This window comes from Ricinus communis, chromosome 1 (genome assembly GCF_019578655.1).
Source record: "Ricinus communis isolate WT05 ecotype wild-type chromosome 1, ASM1957865v1, whole genome shotgun sequence".
Classification (NCBI taxonomy): domain Eukaryota; kingdom Viridiplantae; phylum Streptophyta; class Magnoliopsida; order Malpighiales; family Euphorbiaceae; genus Ricinus; species Ricinus communis.
This window is the reverse complement of record NC_063256.1, coordinates 8,496,645-8,513,872: the sequence shown is the minus strand read 5'-3', so window position 1 is coordinate 8,513,872 and position 17,228 is coordinate 8,496,645. Positions and strand designations below refer to the sequence as shown.

The 17,228-nt window shown below is 31.8% G+C and overlaps 3 protein-coding genes across 5 annotated transcripts; 1 reads left to right on the top strand and 2 right to left on the bottom strand.

Annotated features, from left to right (window-relative positions):
* Window positions 1–967: 967 nt before the first annotated feature.
* Window positions 968–2,912, bottom strand: LOC8267341. The gene is made up of 2 exons (XM_002515235.3): window positions 2,362–2,912; window positions 968–1,852 (listed from the first exon to the last, which is right to left on the bottom strand). Exons 1-2 carry the CDS (start codon window positions 2,795–2,797, stop codon window positions 1,305–1,307), a joined length of 984 nt encoding a protein of 327 aa, XP_002515281.1. The 5' UTR covers window positions 2,798–2,912; the 3' UTR covers window positions 968–1,304.
* A 4,238-nt stretch (window positions 2,913–7,150) lies between these two features.
* On the top strand, window positions 7,151–8,237 carry LOC8267342 (cytochrome c oxidase subunit 5C). The gene is made up of 2 exons (XM_015716900.3): window positions 7,151–7,319; window positions 7,829–8,237. Exon 2 carries the CDS (start codon window positions 7,866–7,868, stop codon window positions 8,055–8,057), a length of 192 nt encoding a protein of 63 aa, XP_015572386.1. The 5' UTR covers window positions 7,151–7,319; window positions 7,829–7,865; the 3' UTR covers window positions 8,058–8,237.
* Window positions 8,238–8,710: 473 nt separating this feature from the next.
* Window positions 8,711–15,481, bottom strand: LOC8267343 (probable glutamyl endopeptidase, chloroplastic). 3 transcript variants are annotated; one of them, XM_015716899.3, is made up of 11 exons: window positions 15,139–15,480; window positions 13,397–14,378; window positions 12,849–12,977; window positions 12,271–12,570; window positions 11,723–12,181; window positions 11,541–11,606; window positions 11,054–11,114; window positions 10,810–10,959; window positions 10,513–10,650; window positions 9,942–10,255; window positions 8,711–9,021 (listed from the first exon to the last, which is right to left on the bottom strand). In XM_015716899.3, coding segments are annotated over exons 1-11 (2,889 nt in total). In that variant the 5' UTR covers window positions 15,428–15,480; the 3' UTR covers window positions 8,711–9,020. The 3 variants fall into 3 exon arrangements, with proteins under 3 accessions (XP_015572385.2, XP_048227524.1, XP_048227519.1); XM_048371567.1 differs by lacking the exon at window positions 8,711–9,021 and having other exon boundaries at window positions 9,843–10,255; window positions 13,397–14,375; window positions 15,139–15,481; XM_048371562.1 differs by lacking the exon at window positions 8,711–9,021 and having other exon boundaries at window positions 9,843–10,255.
* Window positions 15,482–17,228: the final 1,747 nt, after the last annotated feature.

Below are 17,228 nucleotides of genomic sequence, written 5' to 3'. Positions count from 1 at the left end.
TTTTTTTTTAATTCTTCAAAGCCACATGCAAAGTCTTAAGATTGAAAAACTTGGTAATAAAATAAAATTTTTTAATAACTTTCATTAAAAAATATAATTTTAAAACATAAAGTCTAGCTTTTAATTAATGTAGAAGCTACACTTTATTTTTTATAGAAGCTGAAATTATAGTTTTATAAAAGATATAATAAGAACACAATGAAATTGATTAAAAATGTTAATTTCAGTGTAAATAAAAAATAGGTTAATTTTTGGTAAAAAAGAGTAAAAAGTAACAATACTAGCTGAAAAGTACTGATGCAATTTATGAAAATATATTTTCCATGATTCATGAAAATTATAATAATAACTTCACATTTCACAACTTGAAATGGAATCAGTAGAGCAAATATATAGAATGAGCTCTAAAGAAATTAAAGCTACTTGAAACATGAAAGATTAAAACAGTGTCACATAGTTATAGTAAATGTCTCCGGTAAAAACAAAATATAATCATCAGATCCGTGTGCAGAAGATTTACATAATCAAAAGGTGTATTATGATGTGGTGAAGGATTCATTATATTGTTAGGAATAATTAATATGTTAAATGAAGTGTACAAATGTGGTTTGGTTGCTCAAATTTGATGCATTCTGAAACCTTTGACTCAAGATCAACAGGACAACTTTATCTCAAAATTTGATCCCAAATACAGGAAGATCTGTCTTATCCTTTTCTTCACTTGCAAGTGATTTAGAACCGCTGGGCAGGCTAAGGGGCAATTACGTCCTTCCACTTAGATTTGAGCATGAGAGTATCTATAAGCAAAGCAAGAGTGGGGCTAGCAGGAAAGACAAACCTAATAATAGCTGGATGTATTCGTGGGACATCATGGAAATAAATTAGGTTGTATTCTCTGTGGCATGTGCTGTCCATGTCTCATGATAATAATAATAATAATAATAATATAAAGGGTGCTGGACAAAACTGAAGAAAAAGAATCCTCTCTCTATCTCGTGAGTTTCATTTATGTTTCTCCTCCACAGGAGACATGGGTACTGGATCCTTAAAGCATGGGCTTGGGTTACAATTCCTTTCACTAGCCTTAAATGGGCTTGGGTTACACATTGAGATATGCTTCTCAGTTTAAATGGCAGAGAAAATGCAACTCTTCCCTAATTATAAACTAAAATGGTCAAGTGAAAATAAATATAACTGAGATTCTTTTGTGATAATACATAACAAACTCAAAACCGAAACATGACAGACTTATGCTCATGGTCATGGAACTTCAATCCATCCTATAACAAGTTGATTTGCCTAATTTATGAAGAAAAAACTGCCTCAACAAGAACATGCTTCTTCTTAGGGTACCCTATACCAATCATGTGGTTAAGATAAACTTTCCCGTCCTTCACAGTTGCAGCAGTGGCCAGACGGTGCGCAGGGCCTTTAAACTTGCCCACAAGAGTAGCAGTCTCCCACCCATCAGAGCTCTCAACTAATCTCCCAGAAGGATTTCCAGCAACCACAATTTTAGTGGGCGACAGTAGCTCCAGACCATCTCCAAATGACAGGGAGCCACCTTCTACCTTGATTAACTTGACTTCATCTCCCTTGGCTAGATCAATCTTGTATAAATTCCCAGTGAAAGTATGAATGACAATCAAGAAACCATCTGGGTGGTAAACGATTCCGTTTAGTGCAATCAGGTTTTTGTACCACTCTTTTTGAATGAAGAGCGGGTTTGTGATAACGGATAGGAACTTTCCGTCATTCCCAACCTTCCAAATTTTACTGGCTTTGACATCAGTAACATATGCATTACCTTCTGCATCGACTGCAACATCATCTGCAAAAGCTTTCCCATCGCCTACAAGTTTGCAAATCAACAAGTCAGTAAATGAGCTGTAAATCCTGCACACCTTGTGGGGTCTAGGCACCCGGGTTCTTTCCTTAGAAGGCAAAATTAAAACAGAAACGCACTAATTAATCTGAAAAGGGGTTGCTCAATGCTTGACCTAACAACCATAGAAAGAAGATACATTTAATTATTAATTAAGTTGATACTGGTATTGATAAGACTAAGACGTTCCCACAAGCTGAATAATTCAAACAGGATCAACCTGGCATAATTGCATCTGCACCATTTCCTGTGAATTTGATGCACCCTGGTTATATTAAAACGAGCTAAGTTTTACTCCCTTACCCAGGTCCTGTCATTCTGTTACATTAGCTGTCCTACCCGAAAGGATTATATATAATAACTCCAAAACTCAAAAGAAAATATTATAGAACTCCAACATCGACAGAAGTATAACTCATCAGCATTTAAAGTAATTCTCTGCTATTTGTTCTATCTTGAAACAAATAGTAACTTACTTGGGCCACTGAGTTGTGTAAGAAACAAACGCTCCCAAGTGGACAAATCATAAGCCGCAACAGCACTATACTTGTTTCCAATCACATCAGCGTTGACCACAACCAGCCGATTCCTAGGCCGGTCAACGACGAAACCCACGGATGAGTTACCAGCCAAGTCAGCGTCTTTAACCACAGTAACTTCCTCTAAAACAGTACCGGGAGAGTAGTCGACAGGCACGCGAATCTCGCCGATTCCGCCATCCAAGAAAGAGACGAGGAATCGACGGTTGAGATCGTCCCACTTGGCGCACTCGCGTAAGAAGCCGGAGCTGTGGTAGTGAAAGACGGGAGTAGAGGGCTCAGATAGCTCGAGAGAGATTATGATAGCGATTGGGAGGGCTGAGAGGATGAAGAGAAAGAGGAGGGATCTTGTGGAGCATAGCGAGAGAGGCATTGATAGTAAGGGATGTTGGTGAAGGAGGGAAGGGATGTTTTGTGTAATGAGGGAGAAATGGCGGAACTACCAATAGTAAGCTGGGTGCTTTATTGGACCCTGTCTCCTCGTTAAGTTATACTAATTTTATAGGATAAATGTAACATTTCTTCCCTTAATTTTATTTTTTATATAATTTAATAGATATTAAAATATGTATATTCTGATAATTATATAATATTAGGAAGTAGTTGGCAATTAGGATAGTTAGTTTACCTTCTCTTTACCAATCATTTTCAAACATCTAAGAAAAGAAATGAAATCTTACCAAAAATTATACTAACAACAATTCAGGAAAAAATACAAAATTACCAAAAAAAAGTTATATTAGACTTTTATTGATTATTAATTTATCATATTATCATAACTAAAAAAATTAATAAATATAGCTATTAAATAAAAAATAATATTAATTATATAAAATTCCTAAATCAAACGGTTTTGAGACTTGAGTTCAAATCTCATTATTTATTGTTTATGAATAAAAAAAAAAAAAGTTAAGAGACAATAACTGTTAACAATGATATAATATATATATATATATATATATTTTTTTCCTTTGTTGAAGAATAAATGATAGAATATTTAAAGATGGAGATTGTGACCACTTTTCTTTTGTATATTTGCTCTATGGTGGAATCATAATGACTTGTAGTTAAATTACACATAAAAGAAATCGAGAATATTAGCAGTTTAAAGATTAAAAATAGCTCCGTCTCCGTTTAGCCATTGATTAAAATAATATTATACACAAGACGGGTATTAATTATATAAACTAATTTTTAAAGTTATAGTTGAATTAGTGATTTTTCATAAGAATATTATAAATTTTTTATTTTAATTTTTTATTTTAATATTTAAATTATATTTTTATTTAATCAAATGTCTAATATATATATATATATATATATATATATATATATCTTATAAGATAAAATTAAAATTTAAATGCTAGAAATTGAAATCATTCTCCTTCTACTGATGATATATCTTACAAGTTTTATAAATTAAAGTAGTAATTCAACTTAATTTATATATAGATTGGCCTGAATATTTTACCTACAATTTTTATTTTGATTTTTAATTTTTAATTTTCTTTCTATTTTAATTATATATTTTTTTTCACTAAAGAAGTAAAGAGGTGTTATTTTATTTTAAACAAATTATTCATTTTTTAAATATTTTTATTTTTAAAAATTATTTATCTAAAAACTTCTCCTATACAATGCAAGAAAATAAAATAATAAAAATTAATTTTTACTTTTCTAAAAACAAATATTTTTTAATAAAATAATAAAAAATAAAATATTAGATTAAAAATTAATATTTAAATTAATTTATTATTTAAAATAAATTATATAGACACTTTAATATGTAAAAATATCTATAGACATTATATTAAATATTGTTAATATGTTTAAACACTTAATTAAATTAAAAATAATTTAAATATTAAGTTACAAAAAATAGTTAAAACATTAATTTTATAATTTTTCCTTTTTTATTATACATTGTTAACAAATTGGGCCTTTTGCCATTATTAATAGTCACTATTCGGAAAAATACATTTTTATACTACTAAATTTATATTGATTAATTTAATACTCTAATTTTTAATTTAATCTAATAAATACTTAAATTTTAGTTTTTAGTAATATCTAAGAAATTATAACTTTCAACTTAACTAAATATATCCCTAAACTTTATTTTTTTGATAATATTTAAAAAATATTAAAATATCACAAAAAATAAATTCAAATACCTATTATATTAAATTGAAAAGTAAAAAGTAAAAAGTGATTAAATGAGTACCGCCACATTGAATCTAACACCTTAAGCAAACAAACTCATTAAAAGAATTTAGCCGTTTAGTGGACACATTATATTTTAATATCGCTTGAATTAAGTGATTTTAGAATTAATAACTTTAATTAGAATTTATACATTTTTTCAAATAGTGAAATCAATAAATTTTTTAAGAATTAATTATTTGAATTGAACATAAAATCCATGAATTGAATAATTAATCTTGAAATATAAAATATGTTATTAATAATTCAGCATTCACTAAATTGATAAAAACTCCAAAAACAAAAGATTTTTGGAGATGATGAATTTTATCAAAATTCATGGATTTTAGTCCTTTTTAGCTTAACAAACAATGAATTTAACTAAAATCTATTAAGATCTCTTATTTGAAATGGCTTAAAACTTTGTCTTTAACCAAACACCTTTCTAAGAAAAACAATTCAAAGAACAAACTGCCAAGAAAGTTTCAACCTTATGTACTAGAGTCTTGTTTATTTTTTCGCAAGCACTCTAAGAAATATTAAAAATATCATTTTATTATAAAAAAATTATATATATATATTTTTATAAAATAGTATATGTTACTAGTAATTTGGTATATATTTTCATAGTTTTTATAATATTAAGTTATTTGTTATAAATATATATTTCATATATATTAAGTATACATTTGGTATATAATTAGTATCCGAAACTGATATCTAAAATTATTCTTTAATATATATTTCATATTTTTTATATCAATTTTGCATATTCTTATATCTATTTAATATTCATTTTGCATATTACTAATATCTAAAATTAATATATAAAATTACCTTTTAGGATTTCTTTTATATTATTGATATCAATTTATATATATATTTTTAATATCTATGCAGTATATGTTTTTATATACATATAATATATAACTAGTATTTTATCTTACGATTTTTTTCTTGAATTTTGAATTTTGGCCCTCCATATATCTTTGTCTTAAAATTAAGCTTAATAATTTCTTAATTAAAATATAACAATCTAGTCAACTTCTATTTATAAAGACGAATTAAGAACACCCATCACATAAAATTCTAATTAATTAATCATCACAATATTCTCTCTTATACTTTTATTTATGCTTAGTAATTATAGTAATAACTATTCTAAATCATCAGGGTATAAAAATTTCCTTCTCAAGCTCTCTAGAATAGAAAAGGTAATGCTTTCTTACCAAAAAAAGGGAAAAGGTAACGCTCCAATAGGACCGGTCTTCTGTAGTTTAAACGACATATCCAGTAAAATAGAAATTGGCATTAGTATGAGAACAAAAACATATTGTAAAATTGCTTCATGCTGTACTTCTATTTTTGAAAAACTTGAAAGTAAGAAACAACAAACAATTGAAAGTTAAATATTTTTGTAGACAACAAGAGATTTACAACCCATAACTTGAATTTTCTTTTATTTCGTCCGACCGATCTAATCTCTGTGCTGGAGAAGCATTGTACACTTCATAAATTCCCAGCCAGTCCCAAAGAGGGTTGACAGAGCAAATGCAAACATATAACTTATTACTAAGTAACCTAGTAACCATGTAATGGGAGTTGCATTCTTGAAGGCGCAATTACGCATCACCGTAAACAACTCATTTGACATATAGAAAACTTAGATTGACAATTCATTGCTTTCTTTAAGACAAAATAAAGAAATATATGGTCACAGAAAGAAAATAAATTTCATTATTGGATCTCGCTTCCTATTGATTCTGATTTGTAAGCATAGTAATGAAGCTTTTTGTGACCCAAATTAACAATTAAAACTCTCCATCCCCATCATTAGTTTATAAAAAAATTGTTATCTCAGTAAAACTAATACTGAAGAAGTTCTGCAATCTGCAGCAGCCATCCAGAGTTAGATAAGTGGAGCTAACAAATTGAAAACAACCCTTGAGAATACTCTCAATGCAAGCAGATAATAAAAGCATTAAAGGAGCAAAAAGTGAAGTTGCACTTTAAGTCGAGCATTTCACAAAACAGTTTGTGCGCACGATCAAACTTAAACATTCTCATAAAGAAAGATAAGGCAGATGGTGAACTGTTCATTGATAATATCTTCGAAGTTTTTTTGATGTTCAAGGAAATCTCTTTCATGGAAAATTGTCTGGTATAGAAGAAATCAAACATTTCACAAAAGGAGAAAATGAAGAAAACATCCCGCAAACTACTAACTACCTTTACGGTGAGGGAAACACCACCGCCATCTAAATTCATGTTTTACAATTGCAAAAACAGTAAATCTGTAGAAAGAAAACAATTTAAAAAAAAAAAAGATTTAATAGTAAAAAGAAAATATATTTGAAGACAAGAGATAAAAGAATAAAAAAAAAAAAAAAGGATAGAAAAGAAATTAGAATAGACAAAGAAGGTAAAAATAAAACAATGATAGAGTATATAAATAAATAAATAAAATGCCGTAAAAGAGAAAACTTAAAAAAAAAAAAAAAAACCCTAAACTAAGTAATTTTCTCTAGTATTATTTGGTGTGAAAAAAGGCGCATTATCTGCAACCCATTTATCTGGGCCCATATTCTCTACCCTAAAACCCAATACCCGTGAGTGCGAAGCAAATCGGAGATTGTAGGAAGCAACGAGAGGTATTCTTTCTCTGTTTCGCGACCTGGTTGTATCTTCCTCAGGTAAACCCTAACTAACTGAATTGCGGCCTGTTCTTTCATCAACTTTAGGGTTTCTAGGGCATCGTTTATTATCTTTGTTGTGCATGTACATGATGCGTCGTTATGTTATGCTTGTGATATTGATGCTTTTGAAAGCTAAGGTTTATGCAGAATTTAGTGATTGGAATTTGGCTGTTCAGTTCAAACAAGGTTATACTTAGAGCCAAGTGATATTAATTGCTATGCTACAGAAGGATGTAGTCTAGATTCATTTGTATTATGGGATTTTGTTTGAACTGAGAAAGATTTTTACTTAAATTACGTGAAGAGTCGAAGAGAAAGTGTTTAACTTGTCTTTTGCTGCCTACAAAGAAAGTCATATTATTTGGTTCAGAAATTGAATTAACTAATGGCATCTTACTGTTCTTCTTCCCCTTATTTATTTACGTAAATATTATTTTAATACCGCTATTGTTCCCCATCCATTTTAATTGAAAACATTAATTCACTTGTTATGATTGTGCGTGCAGTTGGTTGCAGATTTATCAGCTCTAATTAGGAACCCAAATGGCTGGCGGCAGGATTGCTCATGCCACCCTGAAAGGACCCAGTGTTGTCAAGGAGATATGTATCGGGATTGCACTTGGATTGGCTGCTGGTGGTCTTTGGAAAATGCATCACTGGAATGAGCAGAGGAAAGTGAGGGCATTTTATGATTTGCTGGAAAAAGGTGAGATCAGCGTGGTTGCAGAAGAATAAATTCTGCTTTATGCCTCAACCATGATATTATGGACAGCTTCAGCATTATTGTAGCTTTTTTGCCCCATTGGCTGCTCTTGAGTTGAGCATACTTAGTTTCTATTTGAAAATAAAATTTCTTATGATTGTGGAGTAGATAACATTCCCATAATTTGTGAAGTTTAATGATTTTCATCCTTTTATGGGTTCTTTTTCTCACAACTTTTTTCTTTCTGCAAAACCTTTAGGACTTCTTCCTCTATCATGTGTATTTTTTTTTTCTTTTTTTATATAAAAGGAACAGTTTCCATGAAATGAAGTTCTACCCTAATTAATGTCTAAACTCTGATTTTAGACGCAGAACATTCACTTTTTTTGGACTTGGACTTGGGATTCTAAGACAAAGTCCAAAAAAGAAATAGAAATCTCCTGTAGTTTTTGCCTGAACAAGGGAAGTTGTTTGTATTCTGCAACGCATGCACTCCTATGAGAATCTCGAGATTACCTGTTCTAAATTTTGTTGCTGTAGTTCTTAGGCCAAGATACCAATTTTTGAAGCCATTTGTTTGGGTTGCATTCACCTCTGTTAATTGATCACGGAAGTGGTTCATGATGTCAAAGGAATTACCATCCTAAATGAATGTAGAACGTACACGAAAGGGATGTACACAAAATTGTGCAACAAAATTTTGCTTTATTAAACTGTAAAATTCACTGTTAATCTCATTATTGATACATTCATGTTCAGTGCTGCGCAAGCTACGCTGAATTATGAACGAGATGGATTTCTTGTTCCTTTGATCATTACTTCAGGTTGTAACATTTAAGCGTACAGTTGCTAATAATAGATTTCCGAGTCAAATGGTTATTTGATGCACATTTTCACATTTCTTGGAGATAGGCATTTCCCCCTTTTCAGCATCCGTTCAGACATCAGTAGTGCTGCTCCTATTCTAGTCCTTGGCAGCTGAAGATCCGCTTCAATCTACAGAGCGGAGATGAAAGTGACCATGAATTAAAATATTGAAGTGGAAAGTAGGAGATCGACCAAACCAAAAAGTTATAGCTAGAGTAAGAAGGATCTAACTATAGGCCAATCACCAATTGCACAAGCAAACTACTGATAAAGAAACAACAGGTAAAAGATAACAAAGAGGAGACTGAAGCCGGAAAGCACAACCAACTAATAATAACTACGAAAGGCACTTCAATGACTGGGCCTTTGTTCTTGGACCATAGTGGACTCATCTTTTTTATAAAAAAAAATTAATATAGTAGGGAAAGGAAATCAGAGAGGGAAGTGGAATCTACAGCGCATTTTCCTACTAAATTGGCCATTTACTGACAAATTATTAAAAGAAAAGAAAATTGAGACAACTTACAGAGCCAACAACAATTTACAATTAGGGAGTAAAAAAACGATATGGTTAATTTCAGGCATGTGCTTTAGACATGCTTCTGTATTTACTAAGCTGGTGCAGTTTGTTATTTATCAAATTCTGAACCTTGCTGAGGGACTGGTAGGCCAGGTACCTGCGATGGTATCGTCAACTTCCCCCCTCCAAAAGGAAACAAAAACCATGCAAGAATTAATGGCCTCTGTTATCTACAGTTATTTCAAGAGTCAATTCGTACTTTATCTTAGAATCCCAAGTCCAAAAGAGATACTTAGACACAACTAAGAAAATTTCCTGACTCCAAAAAAGAATCTTTGAAAATCTTAGAAAAGAAAGCAGTCCAAGCTCTACACGAGTACCCATATTCCATGCTCATCAAAGTGCAGTAGGAAATGATTCCAATAGGAAAGAATGAAACCTGATTTTGTTTCATTTTACTTGATAATCTAGATCATAGTCGAGTCCAGGGTAGCATGACAGCAGTAATCCTATGGGTTGAAGAAATTACCATAATAATGACCGTGGAATACAGTGGAACCCCTCATGCTCAGAATCTGCCAGCTCAGGGCCACCGCCTCCGGTGGCTGCTACTGCATTGTTTTCAGTGTCTATAACTCCTTTGCTTGCTTCATCTTTTCTTGCACCGAGTTCTGCATTTACATCAGAAGTGTTTGGCACACAATATTTCTGCAGCCATCTATCTGTTTCCCACAGAACATGCATGATACTTTCTCGTGCAGCATACCCATGGCTCTCAAAGGGAAGAATGACCAGGCGACAAAGTGCACCATGACCTTTTAGCGCATTAAAGAAGCGATCCGACTGCATCATATTAAATACAAATAAACAAGCAGGTAAACATATTGACAAGAAATGATTATTTCAGTTAAACCACTTAATCAGAACTCAAATATGAAACTCTAATTAAAGGAAAAAAAATGAAATAAGTATTCTACTTAAAGCTATTATCTATTGTTGGGTGATTGTCACTGTAGGATTTAAGTGAGAAACTTTTAAGTAATCATGTAAATAAAAAGAAAAAGGAAAAAGGGAGAAATAGAAAATAAAGAATAAAGCACCTGCATGGTTAGTGTTCCTGAATTATTATCTTCTTCTCCGTGGATAAGCAATATTGGCTTTTTAATTTTGTTTGCTGACATGAAAGGGCTCATCTCAACATATGTTGTAGTGGCCTCCCAGAGTGTTCTGTCCTCATTCTGTTCCAATAAAGTTAAATAAATCGCTGAACCAACCAAATGAAGAAACAGGACTGGTGGGAAACCAGGAAAGGGGAGGAGAAATATGGAAAATATTGCTCTGTTCCTAGAAGTCCTCATCTCCTAAACAAAACATCCACCTTTCAACTAGTTTGCTACCTGAAAACCAAAAGGTGTCAGAGTTCTGTTGTAAGCCCCCGAGCGTGCAATTCCACAACAGAAAAGATGAGGAGCGTGTGCCAAGAGGTTTGCAGTCATGAATGCACCATAAGAATGTCCTCCGACAGCAATTTTTCCAGGATGAGCAACCTTAACCAGCACAAAACCAAAAATATGATTTCATCACAATTTCAGTGATAACCAAAATCATTATAGTAAAAAATGAAAGAATAAAGGAACTTACTCCGCGTCGGATAACTTCCTCGACAGCTGCCTCTGCACTTGCGACCAGTTGCTCTACATACCTAGACAAGGCATTTCATCAAAACTATAATTCTAGGACTAATTATGTATAGTGTAGTTTCTTTAGAGAAACATCATGGAAGCTGAAAAGGAAAACCAATACATGGTCAAACAGAGAAAAAGTGAAGGGACTGTAATCAATGTCATTGCATGTTCAGGTAACTTTTAACTGTGATGGGAAAATATGGCACCACAGTATGTTTCAGTTTATTATCTAAAAATACACAGTTAATGCCACATTTATATTGGACAATATATACACATAAAAAATTGGCATGCATCACTTCTAACTATAATTTCAATATAAAAGTTCAGTTTGCACAAGTGCCTGTGTAACTCATAATCTAATCCCATAAATACATGACAAAGAACCCACGTATACACATTGCTCTTTGAAGCAAAATTCTACAATTTTTATATCAAAATACCTGTCATTTGCCTCATCATCACCCTCACCAATAATAGGAATTGTTGGCCCAGCTAAAATAGCAAACCTAGAAGATATAACAATCCAAGGTAAAGGAGCAATTGGAAGAAGATGTTAATGATAATGGACATACTAAAACATAAAAACAGAGAGCATAAAGAAACAAAAACAGAGACTCCATGCCTCCTAGCCAGCCAAAGAAGAACCGATGTTGGACCTATGCCTGCAAATTCATTAGGAGAACCACGCACTTGTCCTGCAGCATCTTTGCTTTTAAATTCTCCAGGGTAAGACCAGACTAGACATGGGAGAGGGCCATCCTTTGATGGATCATAGCCTGGCGGCAAGTATAATGTTGCAGTGAGCTGAACTCCATCCTTCCTTTGGTACCTAATCATCTCTTTCTGCAATGACGCCAACTGCGGATATGGATGAGGAAAGTTTGTAATCTGACATGCTTTCTTATCTGGCCAGCTCTGTATGTAATACTGGGTATTTTCAGTTTTTGACTCCTTTGATGTCAATACTTTCAACTGATCAAGGTATAGGTCCCCTTCCTTAATATCAGACATTAAAGCAACAACACTCTCATAGTGTTTTTCCTTGTCACTCTGCCAAATTCTTTCCTTGCTGCCTGTATTTCTGAAAGAATTTGGTTTAAAAAACTGGAGACAAGAGTAATTAGGGACAAGGTGCGGAACACATCACTGCAAGGTTTCTAAAATACTCACATGTCAAACAGATCAAGAAAAGGGATGTCCCCTTCCGGTGTAGCGCCACTTCCATTCAGTAAAACATAAGTACCTTCGTCATTTTCCTTCTTTATTTTTGCAATCACGTAATTTCCAGAAGGAGTTCTTCTCATCATAGGGGAGCCCGGATCAGAGTAAACATCTTCTGATGACCTATCAAATAGTATGCGTGGACTCACATCTTCAGCACCAGGAGATATTACCCAGGTTCTTGTTCGCCTCGTCTTGTACCATGACTCGTAAACTAGAGCTAGTGAATCATCACACCAAGAAATTCCACTGTGAAGGTCAAAGAAACACATCAAGAAGAGATTCTAGCTCAATTCTTTGAGCATGTTCTCAAAACAAAGCTACAATGAACACAAGCGATTTACTCATATATGCACGATAGGCGAGATGAGCAAACAATTTACTCATATATGCACGACAAGAAACAAATTTTGAAGTCTTGAAACATCATCTTCCAAGGATAAAATGAAAATCACAACCCCGTAAATATTTTAGTATAAAGCCAAGCTTGTAGGAAAAGAACTCAAACATGCGACTCATATCCATACCCATAACGAAGATCGAGCTTCTGTAAGATTTCTGGCTGTTCACCGTCAAGAGGCTCAGCGAGTTGTGCATATACTATATCTCGTGGAGACACTTCCACTTTCGCATCACCTCCATCTTGTGTCTCTGCCCTAAAAACCTCAAACATGTCAAACAGAGAATAAAGCAATATATCTACCCACATATAAGGAGTTAAATTTAAACTGTGGTACCCACAAAAACAATTACAAGTGCACCAATATTTTAAAAACCGCACCGGTGATCAGATCGATCAAGGGTCTTGACATCAGTCCAGCTGGTCAGACCAACTGAACCATCTTGACAAAACCTTTGAATTTCTCTAAAAAGAAATTGAACATTTATAATAAAAAGCAATTCAAGCGGGTAAATTTGGTCAAACCAGCCAGTCAAACAGGCTTGACCAGATTTCTGATTTTTAAAGTCTAACTGGACTAGGGTAGGCACTGATTCCCGGTTGAACCAGTCAGTTCGGTCTGGTTTTAGAACACTAAAATGCATATATTAAGAGATAAAAAGTTTGTCCGCATACCAGTAGAGTGTTGATGGCTTGTCAGATCTCCAATTAATTGCTCGCATTCCTTTGCGCACGCTATTGAATGCTATGGGAATGTCCTCGGCAAGCGGCAAATCACAAAGTTCCCTCACAAACTTTCCATCAGTTGTCCATATCTCTACCTTCTTTGGAAATCTACCACATGGTACAATAAAAGAGTATGGCCTATGAATAGAACTAATTAAAATGTACTTCTGATCAGGGGAAGGATCCATTGATGTATACACAGCTGGTGGGCCAATTTCCTTTAATGTCCCATCCAAAGATGCTAACACAAGTTGTGAGGTAGCATAATAGTCAAATAAATCTTCATCATACTCGTCTTTCAACAAATCCTGAAACGTTCTAACTTGAACAATATTTTTTGTCTCATTAGATTGAATTTTTGGACCAGAAGGAACCAAAGGTTTCTTAGGTGGATCTCCACGAGACAACGGAATAGTGCAAACTAACAAAGACGACTCATCCACCCAAACAAAATTATCAAAAACAGCATTTAGATAAACATCTGATGATTGAAACAATGGCCTAGCTTTCCCTGTTTCCACATCAGCAACCCATACTCTAAGCTTACTACTGCTATTATCTTCTTCATCAACTCGAATGCTGAAGGACAAATGTCTACCATCAAGCGACCAGGTAACAAAGTTAATTTTGGCACCATCTGGAAATCCATGTACCTCCTTCTCTGGACCTAGTGTACCATCGGGCATTAATTGATGAATATTAATACCAGTGTAGAATGACATTCGGCTCCTAGTATTGCATTTTCCATCAATACGCATACCAGCCAACTTTTCTTCTGGTCTAGCTAATTCTGCTAATGGAGGTAAAGCTCGCCTCTTAAGAAAAAGTATTTTGTCTCTTTGTGGTGAAAATGACAATGCAGGGAGAGGCGGTGCATCAACGATATCTCTAATCTCCGGAGGTGGAAGTTGATACTTACCTCCCAATGCTTCTACAATTTATGAAATGAGATAAATGTAATCACTTGGACACAACAATAACTCCTACTTAAGCATCGCATAAGCCAAGAAAATGTTATATGTAATCCATTTGAGATACAAGATGAAAGAAACCTCATTGTTATACAAGATGAAAGAAACCTCATTGTTTTACTGCCCTGTTTTGAACAAATAATTCCTTACTAGATTTCGTCAAGCCTCTCTCTCTCTCACTTAAACCACTAAACCAAACACAAAGATTCACTTCGTTTGAAATGAATTCTGAATTTATTTTGTAGCATACGAAACACTAAATTAATTGACAATTGAATTTCTAATAAATGAAATGAATTCCACTGCAGATTTGAACCAAACACAAGAATTTAAATTCTCATCTTGTGTTTATCATAAAAACAACAAAATTTAATAGAAGTCTTAAGACTTGTAATTTTTTTTCCTGATTTGCTAGCGAAAGAGCAGACCTAAATAGATTTCAATGAAACTGAGTTCTTGTATTTTAGACTTTCCAAACACACTCACTAAACTTCTTTTTATTTTATTTTAGAAAAAAGGAAGCTATAAGCATTAACGAGGCGTACTTTATGGTGCCACTAAACAAAACTTCTGACGATTAAAGCACCGCCAGACTAGTAGAATCAATGTCATCTATTGAAAAATAAAATCCTCAGCAAAAATAATCAAGTATCTTGATAAAAGCTCAATCAGTGGCAGAAATGTAAAGGATCTAGTTAACAGTAGAAGCAACGTGAGTACCATCATCTTCAGCCACGATATTAGTTGAAGCATTGTTAGAACCACCGCCACCGTCAGCAGCTTCGCCTGCAAAAGCGCTAGCCGGCAGGAGATTGGCCAGTCTGGAAGTGGCGGCAGTCATGATCGGTTTGAAGTTGGAGGTGCTTCTGGAGTGAGTTCTCAGGTGGCCAGGTGTACCACGAACCGAATTAAATCGAGAAAACTTAGGAGAAAATAATGGAGGTGGAGGAGAGAGAGGGTAGGGTGTCAAGATAGATAAGCGATAATAGACTTTGTAAATGCGCATCATTTCATTGGTTTTTTTGTTTTCTTTTTCTTTTCCTAGTTGCTAGTGTTGTAATAGTGGCGAAATAAAAATGGAATATCCAATTAAAAACGGAAATGTACAAAGCAAAAGAATCTTTCGAGCTTGATATTTTGTGCGCGCGTGTTCACATTTTGAGTCTGCGATGCAGGGGATCTTTGTGATTCGAGTTATACTTTATATATTAAATAATTGAAAACATTTTAAAATTACATTAAAATTAATAGAAAATACTGTTGTAAAGTTTTTTTAAGAATATCATTTTTTAAAATTTTATTTAATATATATTGATATAGTTATTTTTAATTATTTTCTTGTTATTTTTAATTTTTTTTATTATTTTACTCAAGACAATCATTAAAAAATGAAAAGTCAATTAAAATCGTAAATTTAAAAATTAAAAAAAAAAACACATTCTATATATTTTAACACATTTAGCAAAAATATATACATTTATAAATTTTTATTGTTTGGATTAAACATAAAAATAATAGTATCTTATGAAGGGTAGTTTTAAAATAATATAAATTTATTAGAAATAATATTAAATAAAGATGTATATAATATTTTTTTAAATAATAAATTTTAAAAATTTTACCTCCTAGATGGAAAATTAAACCCCTCATAAATAAAAATTTTAAGAGTGATGAATTTTTTAAATTGATAAATTTAAACTATTTCTTTTGCTTGTCAAACAATAAATTCAAAATACATACGTAGATTATAGAATAAATCATTCAATCCAAATGACTTCTATAAGTAAATACTAAAATGATTTTGTATTAATTTTATTATTTTTGCTTTTAATTACTAATTAAATCTTTTAAAATTTTTATCCAATTATTTCAAAGTTTAAATATAAATGTCTATGCTTTGAATTTATTCTCAAAAACACTTTAAGAAAAATTAAAATTTTACTGTAAAAAATTAATATGACAAATCCAATATATTTATTAAAAATAAAAAATTTAGAATCAACAAAGAATTTATCTTAAATTTAATAATATAGTCATTAAATGCCCTATAAATATGCATCATTTTGTAATTTTTGCATCTAAATACACTAAATTTTATTGTTGATTTCTCAAATTTTTCTTTTAATACGTACAATTGATTTACAATATTATATTTCTCATTATAAAATTATAAAAATTATTGTCAAAAAATATTTTTAAAAATAAAATAAAATATGAGTATTTAATTTAAACTTTAAAATAATTAGATAAAATTATTAAAATTCAAAATTTAATAGTAATTAAAGTTTGTATTTATTTCAAACAGATTTTGAATTAATAAATTTAAATTAGTAGATCTTTTGCTAGCTTCAGCTCCAAAAATATAATTAAAAAATATATTTAATCGATCTGAAATTAAATTAGATTTAGATTTATAAAAATAAATTTATTTAATTCATTTTAGCTATTTAATTGAAGTGTTTTAAGAATTAAGGAACGTACCAATTCATTTATTTATTGTCAATCTACTAAATTGTACTATATGATAAATATAATTATATTAATTTGATTAAAATCAAACATTTCAAAAATTAAAATAACAACAACCGAATAAACATTTAATCACTCATATAACGAACAACTTTATATATTATTAAACGTTAAGAACAATTGAATAAATGATTGTGGTTGAATATAAGACTACAAATTAAACATTATATATTTATAAATTATACATACATCACACATTTATCTGATTGGGTCAGGTTAAATTATTGTTTCAATTTAAAATCAAGTGTAATTCAATTTAATATTTCTAACCCGTCACTAAC

Coding starts and splice junctions, on each gene's coding strand:
- LOC8267341 (XM_002515235.3), bottom strand. CDS start 2,797: ATGCCTCTCTCGCTATGCTCCACAAGATCCCTCCTCTTTCTCTTCATC. Junction 1,853..2,361: donor TACACAACTCAGTGGCCCAA/GTAAGTTACTAT, acceptor GCAAACTTGTAG/GCGATGGGAAAGCTTTTGCA.
- LOC8267342 (XM_015716900.3), top strand. CDS start 7,866: ATGGCTGGCGGCAGGATTGCTCATGCCACCCTGAAAGGACCCAGTGTT.
- LOC8267343 (XM_048371562.1), bottom strand. CDS start 15,427: ATGATGCGCATTTACAAAGTCTATTATCGCTTATCTATCTTGACACCC. Junction 11,607..11,722: donor CTTCTTTGGCTGGCTAGGAG/GCATGGAGTCTC, acceptor TATATCTTCTAG/GTTTGCTATTTTAGCTGGGC. Junction 10,960..11,053: donor AGGAAGTTATCCGACGCGGA/GTAAGTTCCTTT, acceptor GTGCTGGTTAAG/GTTGCTCATCCTGGAAAAAT.